Genomic DNA, 11,910 nt, shown 5'->3' on the forward strand with positions numbered 1-11,910 from the left:
GAGACAAGGCAAGTCTCTTCTTCCTATGGGCTTGTAAAATCAAAAGCAAGTTAGTTACTCCCTAGATACAAACGGGGGTACAGGCATTGGATAAACATAGCCTGATATAATTTGGCTGTGTCCCACCCAAATCTCAACTTGAATTATATCTCCCAGAAATCCCATGTGTTGTGGGAGGGACCCAGAGGAGGCAATTGAATCATGGGGGCTGGTCTTTCCCCTGCTATTCCTGTGATAGTGAATTAAGTCTCATGAGATCTGATGGGTTTATCAGGTGTTTCTACTTTTTCTTCCTCATTTTGCTCTTGCCACCACCATGTAAGAAGTGCCTTTTGCCTCCCTCCATGGTTCTGAGGCCACCCCAGCCATGTGGAACTGTAAATCCAATGAAACCTCTTTTTCTTCCCAGTCTTGGGTCTGTCTTTATCAGCAGCATGAAAACAGACTAATACACAGCCATTCCAAATGGGAGACATTGGCCAAAACAAAGGAGCTACAGGCCTCATGTAAGTACAAAATGCAGCAGGGCAGTCAAATCTTAAAGCTCCAAAATGATCTCCTTTGACTTCACATCTCACATCCAGATCATGTTGATGCAAGAGGTGGGTTCTGCTCATTTTAGACAGCTCTGCCCCTGTGGCTTTGCAGGGTACAGCCTCTTTCCTGGCTGTTTTCATTGGCTGACATTGAGCATCTATGGCTTTTCCAGGTGCACAGTGCAAGCTGTCAGTGGATCTATCATTCTGGGTTCTGGAAGATGGTGGCCCTTTTCTAACAGCTCCACTAGATGGTGTCCCAGAAGACTCTGTGTGGAGGCTTTGACCCCACATTTCCCTTCTGTACCACCCTAGCAGAGGTTCTGCATGAGAGCCCCACCACTGCAGAAAACTTCTGCCTGGACATCCAGGCATTTCCATACATCCTCTGACATCTAAGCAGAGGTTCCCAAACACCAGTTCTGGACTTCTGTGCACTTGTAGGCACAACACCACATGGAAGCTGCTAAGGCTTGAGGCTTGCACCCTCTGAAGCCATGGCTGGAGCTCTATGTTGTCCTCTTTCAGGCTGCACACAGCACAGGGACCCTGGGTCTGGCCCATGAAACCATTTCTTCTTCCTAGGCCTCCAGGCCTGTGACGGGAAGTACTGCCGTGAAGACCTCTGACATGCCCTGGAGACATTTTCCCCAGTGTCTTGGGGATTAACATGTGGATCCCCATACTTATGCAAATTTCTGCAGCTGGCTTGGATTTCTCCTCAGAAAATGAGATTTTCCTTTCTATTGTATTGTCAGGCTGCAAATTTTCCAAACTTTTATGCTCTGCTTTGCTTATGAAATGGAATGCCTTTAAACAGCACCCAAATCAGCTCTTGAATGCTTTGCTGCTTAGAAATTTCTTCTGCCAGATACCCTAAATCATTTTTCTCAAGTTCAAAGTTCCACAAATCTCAAGGGCAGGGGCAAAATGCTGCCAGTCTCTTTGTTAAAACATAACAAGAGTCATCTTTACTCCAGTTCCCAACAAGTTCCTCATCTCTATTTGAAACCACCTCAGTTTGGACCTTATTTTTCATATTGCTATCAGGCTTTTGGTCAAAGCCATTCAACAAGTCTCTAGGAAGTTCCAAACTTTCCCACATTTTCCTGTCTTCTTCTGAGCCCTCCAAACTGTTCCAATCTCTGTCTGTTACCCAGTTCCAAAGTCGCTTCCACATTTTCAGGTATCTTTTCAACAACACCCCACTCTACTGGTACCAACTTACTGCATTAGCTGTTTTCATGCTGCTGATAAAGACACACCCAAGACTGGGCAACTTATAAAAGAAAGAGGTTTAATTGAACTTACAGTTCCACATGGCTGGGGAAGCCTCACAACAATGGCAGATGGCAAGGAAGAGCAAGTTACCTCTTACATGGGATGGCAGTAAGCAAAAAGAGCTTGTGCAAGAAAACTCCCCATTATAATAACCATCAGATCCCATGAGACTTACTAACTATCATGAGAACAGCACGGGAAAGACCTGCCCCCATAATTCATTTACCTCCCACAACACGTGGGAATTCAAGATGAGATTTGGGTTGGGACACAGCCAAACCATATTATACAATAACAGTAGGAGATTTCAACACGCAACTGTCATCAATGGATAACTCATATAGATAGAAAATAAATAAACATAGGAGTTAAACTGTACTCTAGATCAAATGAACCTAACAGAATATTTCACCCAACAGATATAACATAGGCATTATTTTTAACAGCACATGGAACATTTTCAAAGACAAACCATATATTAAGCCACAAAACAAGTCTTCACAATTTTTTAAAAATGGAGATCCTATCAAGTATCTTTTCTGAGAACAATGAATTAAAACTAACAATCAGTAACAGGACGAACTTTGGAAACTACAAATATGTGGAAATTAACGTGCTCATGTACAACCAATGGGTCAATGAAAAAAATTAAAAAATAATTTTAAAAATTCCTTGAGACAAATGAAAATGGAAACACCACATACCCAAACCAAGAGGATATAGCAAAAGCAGGGAAGGAAGGAAGTTGGATAAACATAGTGCATCCCTTCCTTTAAGAAGGAAGTTTGGCTGGGTGTGGTGGCTCACGCCTGTAATCCCAGCACTTCAGGAGTCTGAGGTGGGTGGATCACGAGGTCAGGAGTTCAAGACCAGTCTAGGCAACATAGTAAAGCCCTGTCTGTACTAAAAATACAAAAATTAGCTGGGCACGGTGGGTGCCTGTAGTTCCAGCTACTCAGGAGGCTGAGGCAGGAGAATCGCTTGAACCCTGGAGGTACACAGCTTATGCAGGAAAATAATAACCATCAGATCCTGTGAGTCTTACTAACTAAGTCTCAGAAGTGAGCTGAGATTGCACCACTGCACTCTAGCTTGGGGGACAGAGCAAGACTTCATCTCAAAAAAAAAAAAAAAAAAGAAGGCAGTTTATAGCAATAAACATCTACATCAAAAAAGTAAAAAGATCCAAAATCAACACTTACACCTCAAGAAACTAGAAAAATAAGAACAATCAAAACCCAAATGAGAAGAAAAAAAAATAAAGATGAGAGAATAGGGAGGAAAAAATACAAAAGATCAATAAAACAAACACCTTGTTTATTGAAAAGATTTTAAAAAATCAACAAATCTTTCACTAGACTAACAATAAAAGACTCAAATAAATAAAATCAGAGGAGAAAAAGGAGACATTATAGCTGATAACACAGAAATACAAAGGATCATAAAAGACTACTATGAACAACTACATCCCAACAAATTAGAAAATGTAGAAGAAATGGATATATTCCTGGACACATATAACTTATCAAGATTGAATTATGAAGAAAAGAAAACCTACGCAGGTCATTAATGAGTAATAAAGAGTTTTCCATCAAAGAAAAGCCCAGGATGTGATGGCTTCACTGCTGAATTCTACCAATCATTTAAAGAAGAACTAATACCAATTCTACTCAGACTCTTCAAGAAAATGATTCCCAATGTGTTCTATGAAGCTGGCATTACTCTGATATCAACACCAGACAAGAACACATCAAAAAAGGAAACCACTGACTAATATCCTCGATGAACATAGATGCAAAAATTCTGAATGTAATACTAGCAAACTGAATTCAACAAGACATTAAAAAGATCATTCACCATGATCAAGTGGGATTCATCCCAGCAATGCAGGGATTGTTCAACATATGCAAAACAGTAAACATGATATATCTCATTGACAAAATCAGGGACAAATACCACATTATCATTACTACAGATGCTTAAAAAGCATTTGTAAAAATCAGCATACCTTTATAATAAAAAAAAAAACCTTAAACAAACTGGGCATAGAAGGGACATACATCAACACAATAAAGCCAATATATGACAAACCCACAGCTAACATCATACTGAACAGGGAAACGTTGAAAGCCTTTCTTCTAAGATCTGGGACAAGGTGAGGATGCTCACTTTCACTGCTTTTCCTCAAAATATTACCTGAAGTTCTAGCCAGAGCCATTAGGCACGAGAAAGGATAAAAAGGATCCAAATTAGAAAGGAGGAATTTAAGCTGTCCTATTTACAGATGACATGATCATCTATACAGAAAGTACTAAAGACTCCACCAAAAAGCGTTTAAAACTAATAAATGAATTTAATAAGGTTGCAGAATACAAAATCAACATACAAAAATCAGTAGCATTTCTATATGCCAGTAGCAACACTGACTGAGAAAGAAACCAAGAAAGCATTCTATTTATAATAGCTACAAAAATATGCAATACCTACAACATGAAAGATCTCTACAAAACATCTATCATCATCTATAAAACACTTATTAAAGAAAGTAAAGAGGACACAAATAAATGGAAAAGTATCCTGTGTTCATGGATTGGAAGAATTAATATTGTTAAAGTGTCCACATCCACATTGCCCAAAGTGATCTTTAGGTTCAGTGCAATCAATCTCTGTCAAAATAACAATAACTTTATTCACAGAAATAGAAAAAAATCTTAAAATTCATCTGTAACTGCAAAATACCCCAAACTCATGCAATCTTGAACAAAAAGAACATGGCTGAAAGCATCACATCACCTGACTTCAAAATATAATACTAAGCTATAATAACACAAATGGCAAGGTATGGGCAGAAAAACAGACATCTGCATCTATAAGTGCATTGAATAAGCAATTCTGGGAAAATTGGACAGCCACAAAGAAAAGAAAAAAACTAGACCCCTATCTCTCACCATATTAAACAAAAATCAACTCTAAACAGATTGAAGACTTACAACTCTAAACAGACTGAAGACTTCTGGTAGTGCAACTACTAGAAGAAAACATAGGAGAAATGCTTCCTGAAATTGGAGTGGGCAAGAATTTTAAAAATAAGGCCTCAGAAGCACATGCAACAAAAGCGAAAATAGACAAATGGGATTACATGAAACCAAAAAGCTTATGCACAGCTAAGAAAACAATGAATTGAAGAGACAAGTTACTGAATGGAAAAAAGTATTTGCAAACTATGTATCTTATAAAGGGTTAATATCCATAATATATAAGGAACTCAACTCAGTAGCAAAAAAACTAATCTGATTTTAAAATGGGCAAAAAACCTGAATAGACATTTCTCAAAGGAAGCCACACAAATGATCAACAGATATATGAAAAAATATTCACAACACTAATCATCACGGAAATGCAAATCAAAACCACAATGAGATATCACCTCACTCTAGTAGAATGACTACTATCAGAAAAACAAAAAATAACATGTTGGTGAAGATGTGGAGAAAAGGGAACTCTTATACAATGTTGGTGAAAATGTAAATTAGTACAAACATTATGAAAAACAGTATGAAGGTTCCTCACAAAAGCAAAAATAGAACTACCATATGATCCAGCAGTCCTATTACTGGGTATATATCCAAAAGAAATGGGATCAGTATGTTGAAGAGACATCTGCATTCCCATGTTTACTGCAACACTATTTATAATAGACAAGATATGGAATCAGCCTAAATGTTCTTCTACAGATGAATAAAGAAAATATATATATATACACACAAACATACACACATATATATGTGTACATATATGTAACATATACATACATAAATACACACACAGGAATATTATTTAGCCATAAAAATGAAATCCTGACATCTGCAGCAACATGGATGATTATGTTAAGTGAAATCAGCCAGGCACAGAAAAACAAACACTGCATGATCTCATCGTATGTAGAATCTTATAAAGTTCATTTCACAGAAGAAGAAAGAATAGTGGTTATTAGAGGCTGAGGAGGGTTGGGGTTGGGTACCAGGAGACATTTGTCAATATGCACATATTTGGGAAGAATATGTTCTGGTGTTTTACCACACAGTAAGATGACTATAGAAAACAACAAAGTAGTGCATATTTCACAATAGCTAGAAGATAAGATTTTGGATGTTGTCACCACAAATAGATAATAAGCATTTAAAGCAATCGATATGGGTAATTACCCTGATTTAACCATTATACAAAGTATGCATGCATTGAGACATTACACTGTACCCCGTAAATATGTAAAATTATTATATATCAATTATAAATGAAAAACTAAAAAAACTTTTAGGAAAAATATATGGGAAATATCTTTTCAAAGACAGAGTTAAAATATTTCTAAAAATAGGACTAAAAATACAAATCATAAGGTAAAAGCCTGATAGTTCTTACTGCATTAAAAATGTCTTCTGCATTAAAACTGTCTTCTTAAAGTCCATTGATGCTAGGAAGAAACTGTATCAACTAGCGAGCAAAATAACCAGCTAATATCATAATGACAGGATCAAGTTCACACATAACAATATTAACCTTAAATGTAAATGGACAAAATGATCCAATTAAAAGACAGACTGGCAAATTGGATAAAGAGTCAAGACCTATCAGTTTGCTGTATTCACAAGACCCATCTCACATGCAGAGACACACACAGGCTCAAAATAAAGGGATGGAGGAAGATCTACCAAGCAAATGGAAAACAAAAACAAAAGCAGGGGTTGCAATCCTAGTCTCTGATAAAACAGACTTTAAACCATCAAAGATCAAAAGAGACAAAGAAGGCCATAATGGTAAAGGGATCAATTCATCAAGAAGAGCTAACTATCCTAAATATATATGCACCCAATACAGGAGCACCCAGATTCATAAAGCAAGTCCTTAGGAGATCTACAAAGAGACTTCTAGGACTCCCCCATACAATAATAATGGGAGACTTTAACACTCCACTGTCAATATTAGACAGATCAACGACAGAAAGTTAACAAGGATATCCAGGAATTGAACCCAACTCCGCACCAAGTGGGACCTTAATAGACACCTACAGAACTCTCCACCCCAAATCAACAGAATATACATTCTTCCCCAGCACCATCTAATTTCTTATTCCTAAAATTGACCACCATTAGCTGGAAGCAAAAAGCACCCTCAAATTCAAATGTACAAGAACAGAAATGATATCAAACTGTCTCTCAGACCACAGTGCAATTAAATTCAGAACTCAGGACTAAGAAACTCAATCAAACCGGCCAACTAATACATGGAAACTGGAACAACCTGCTCCTGAATGACTACTGCACATTACGAAAATGAAGGCAGAAATAAAGATGTTCTTCAAACCAATGAGAACAAAAGATACAACATACCAGAATCTCTGGGACACATTTAAAGCAGTGTGTAGAGGGAAATTTATAGCACTAAAATGCCCACAAGAGAAAGCTGGAAAGATCTAAAATTGACACCCTAACATCAAGAATTAAAAAGAACTAGAGAAGCCAGAGCAAACACATTCAAAAGCTAAAGTGAAGGCAAGAAATAACTAAGATCAGAGCATAAACTGAAGGAGATAGAGACAATAAAAAACCCTCCAAAAAAAATCAATGAATCCAGGAGCGGTTTTTGAAAAGATCAACAAATTGATAGACCGCTAGCAAGACTAATAAAGAAGAAAAGAGAGAAGAAACAAATAGACTAATAAAAAATGATGAAGGGATATCAAATTCACCGACCCCACAGAAAATGGCACCTACCATCAGAGAATACTATAAAACATCTCTACGAAATAAACAGAAAAACCTTAAAATATTTTGGATAATTTCTGACATTTACACTCTTCCAAGACTAGCAAAACCAGGAGGAAGTTGAATCCCTGAATAGACAATAGCAGGCTCTGGAAATTGAGGCAAGTACAATTAATAGCCTACCAACCAAAAAAGTCCAGGACCAGATGGATTCACAGCCGAATTTTACCAGAGGTATTGCTAGCCGAGTTGCACCATTCCTTCTGAACTATTCCAACTAAGAGAAAAAGAGGGAATCCTCCCTTTAACTCATTTTATGAGGCCAACATCATCCTGATACCAAAGCCTGACAGAGATATTAACAAAAAAGAGAATTTTAGACCAATATCCCTGATGAACATTGATGCAAAAATCCTCAATAAAATACTGGGAAACCAAATCCAGCAGCACATCAAAAGTTATCCACCATGATCAAGTGGGCTTCATCCCTGGATGCCTCGCTCAACATAATGCGAAATCAATAAATGTAATCCAGCATATAAACAGAATCAAAGACACAAAACCACATGATTATCTCAATAGATGCAGAAAAGGCCTTTCACAAAAATTCAACAGCCCTTCATAAAACTCTCAATAAATTCGTATTGATGGGAACATATCTCAAAATAATAAGAGCTATTTATGACAGTTCCACAGCCAATAATATCATACTGAATGGCAAAACTGGAAGCATTCCCTCTTTGAAAACTGGCATAATAAGACAGGATGCCCTCTCACCACCCTATTCAACATTGAGTACAGTTCTGGCTAGGCAACTGTAAGCAAGAGAAAGAAATCATGGTATTCAGTTAGGAAAAAGAAGAAGTCAAATTGTCCCTTGCTCTGCAGATGAGACATACTATATATTTAGAAAACCCCATTGTCTCAGCCCAAAATCTCCTTAAGCTGATAGCTAAGCAACTTCAGCAAAGTCTCAGGATACAAAATCAATGTGCAAAAATCACAAGCATTCTTATACACCAGTAACAGACAAACAGATTTGTCAAATCATGAATGAACTTCCATTCACAATAGCTTCAAAGAGAATAAATACCTAGGAATCCAACTTACAAGAGATGTAAAAGGACTTCTTCAAGGAGAACTACAAACCACTGCTCAGGGAAATAAAAAGACGACACAAACAAATGGAAGAACATTCCATGCTCATGGATAGGAAGAATCAATATTGTGAAAATGGCCACACTGCCCAAGGTAATTTATAGATTCAATGCTATCCCCATTGCTACCAATGAGTTTCTTCTCACAGAATTGGAAAAAACTCGCTTTAAAGTTCATACAGAACCAAAAGACCACGATTGTCAAGAGACAATCCTAAGCCAAAAGAACAAAGCTGGTGGCACTCATCCTATCTGACTTCAAACTATACTACACAAGGCTACAGTAACCAAAACAGCATGGTACTGGGTACCCAAAAACAGAGATCTAGACCAATGGAACAGAACAGAGTCCTCAGAAATAATACCACATCTAAGCCATCTGACCTTGGACAAACTTGAGAGAAATGTAAAGAAATGGTGCTGATTCCCATTTAATAAATGGTGCTGAAAAATTCACAGCCATAAGTAGAAAGCTGAAACTGACCCCTTCCATATTCCTTATAAGAAATTAATTCAAGATGGATTAGAACTTAAGGTTAGGACCTAAACCATAAAAATCCCTACAAGAAAACCTAGGTAATATCATTCAGGACATAGGCATGGGCAAGGACTTCATGTCTAAAACACCAAAAGCAACGGCAACAGAAGCCAAAATTGACAAATGGGATCTAATTAAACTAACGGGCTTCTGCACAGCAAAACAAACTACCATCAGAGTGAACAGGCAACCTACAGAATGGGAGAAAATTTTTGCAATCTACTCATCTGACAAAGGGCTAATATCCAGAACCTATAAAAGACTCAATCAAATTTACAAGAAAAAAACAAACAATCCCATCAAAAAGTGGGCAAAGGATATGAACAGACACTTCTCAAAAGAAGACATTCATACGGCCAACAGACACATGAAAAAACGCTCATCATCACTCGCCATCAGAGAAATGCAAATCAAAACCACAATGAGATACCATCTCACACCAGTTAGAATGGCAATCATTAAAAAATCAGGAAATAACAGGTGCAGGAGAGGATGTGGAGAAATAGGAACACTTTTACACTGTTGCTTGGACTGTAAACTAGTTCAACCATTGTGGAAAACAGTGTGGCGATTCCTCAAGGCTCTACAACTAGAAGTACCATTTGAGCCAGGCATCCCATTACTGGGTATACACCCAAAGGATTATAAGTCATGCGGCTATAAAGACACATGCACATGTATGTTTATTGCGGCACTATTCACAATAGCAAAGTCTTGGAATCAACCCAAATGTCCATCAGTGACAGACTGGATTAAGAAAATGTGGCACATATACACTGGAATGGAATACTATGCAGCCTTAACAAAGGATGAGTTCGTGTCCTTTGTAGGGACGTGGATGCAGCTGGAAACCATCATTCTCAGCAAACTATCGCAAGAACAGAAAACCAAATACCACATGTGGTATAATACTCATAGGTGGGAATTGAACAATGAGATCACTTGGACACAGGAAGGGGAACATCACACACTGGGTCCTACTGTGGGGAGCGGGTGGGGAGGGATAGCATTAGGAAATATACCTAATGTAAATGACGAGTTAATGGGTGCAGCAAACCAACATGGCACATGTATACATATGTAACAAACCTGCACGTTGTGCACATGTACCCTAGAACTTAAAGTATAATAAAAAAAAGTCTTCTGTAAAACTGAGCACCATAGACATTTCTAAAAAGCAAAGACACAGAGAATTTACTTGCAATGCACATAACCAATGAATAATTATGATATAGGCTGGACATGGTGGTTCATGCCTGTGATCCTAGTACTTGGAGAAGTCGAGGCAGGAAGGTTGCTTAAGGCCAGGAATTTGAGACCAGCCTGGGCAACACAGCAAGACCCTGCCTCTACAAAAACTAAAGGAATTAGTCGTGCATAGTGTCATGTGCCTGCATCCCTAGATATTCAGATCACTTGAGCCCAGGAGTTGGAGGCTGCAGTGAGCTATGATTGTATCACTCCACTCCAGACTGGGTGACAGAGTGAGACTCTATTGAAGGAGAAGAAAGAAGAAAGAAGAAAAAAGAAAGAAGAAAGAAGAAAAAAGAAAGAAGAAAGAAGAAGAAGAAAAAGAAGAAGAAGAACAAGAGGAGGAGGAGGAGGGAGAAAGAGAAGAAGAAGAAGAAAGGAGAAAGGAGGAGGAGGAGAAGAAAAAAAAGAAAAATTATGATATATAAATGCAAATGAAAAATCTATACGTTTGCTAAGAAAAAGACAAACAATCCAATTAAAAAATGAGTACATAACATAATCTGGCAATTCACAGAAAACTCAAATGGCTAATAAGTATAAAAAAGGATATACAATCTTACTAGCAATCAGGGAAATGCATATTCTGATGTTTATCCAAATGGTTCATTCATGGAAAATAGGAAATTCAAAGAAGGTATAGCAATGGAATGCAGGATATTTTACATTACATTTGCAGGGTTTTTATGTATATGTATTAAGGAGATGAAGGTGAAAAGATCCATTTGTTGAGTTATGTGAAAGTCAAATAATAAAGTCTTGACTAACAATTAATAAATCACTGAATTCAAAAAATATTATACCTGTAACATCTCTCTTTTATTATTATTATTTTTGCCCTTTATTTTGTTAATTCCTATTGAAACACAGGCAAAAGATTGCTAACATGTCATTTTATACTTACCCGAAGTTGATTATAAAACTGTATAATCTTCTCTTTCTGAGATGACCAGTTTTGTAAACCCAATTGCTGAGTTGCAATACATATTACTTTCTAAAAGGAAATAAATACATAAATGTAAAATGCATTGCAAATTGAACCCTTAAATTTTTGTCTTCCAAAATCTCTCTTAACTAGGTACCAATTACTGCTCTTTAAGATAGTAGTTCTTGATTTTTTAGTTCACCAAACTCTGTCTCTGAGAATAATGAAAACTATTACTACTGTCTCCAGAAAAATACAGGGAACACAAAATTTTATGTTCACAGACACCTGATAGCAAATTCATAGATCCTCTCCCAGATTAAGAATCCATTGTTTAACATTGAAAAACAGAGGTTACCAGAGGTTACCAGTGTATATCATCTAATTATCCTACACTAAAAGAAAACATAAAAGGTTCTAGACCTTTTTGTAATTCTAATCACTATTAAGAGAGGTTTTC

The 11,910-nt window shown here is 37.2% G+C and overlaps 1 protein-coding gene across 1 annotated transcript in view; it reads right to left on the reverse strand.

Annotated features, from left to right (window-relative positions):
* Positions 1 to 11,910, reverse strand: part of LOC101017895 (dynein heavy chain 14, axonemal) — a 294,249-nt gene that overhangs the window by 260,459 nt on the left and 21,880 nt on the right. The window contains exon 5 of the mRNA XM_031655372.1: positions 11,430 to 11,519. Within this exon, the coding sequence (XP_031511232.1) occupies positions 11,430 to 11,519 (90 nt within the window). The remainder of the gene's footprint in view (positions 1 to 11,429; positions 11,520 to 11,910) is intronic.

The sequence above is a fragment of the Papio anubis genome, chromosome 1 (genome assembly GCF_008728515.1).
Source record: "Papio anubis isolate 15944 chromosome 1, Panubis1.0, whole genome shotgun sequence".
NCBI classification, from domain to species: domain Eukaryota; kingdom Metazoa; phylum Chordata; class Mammalia; order Primates; family Cercopithecidae; genus Papio; species Papio anubis.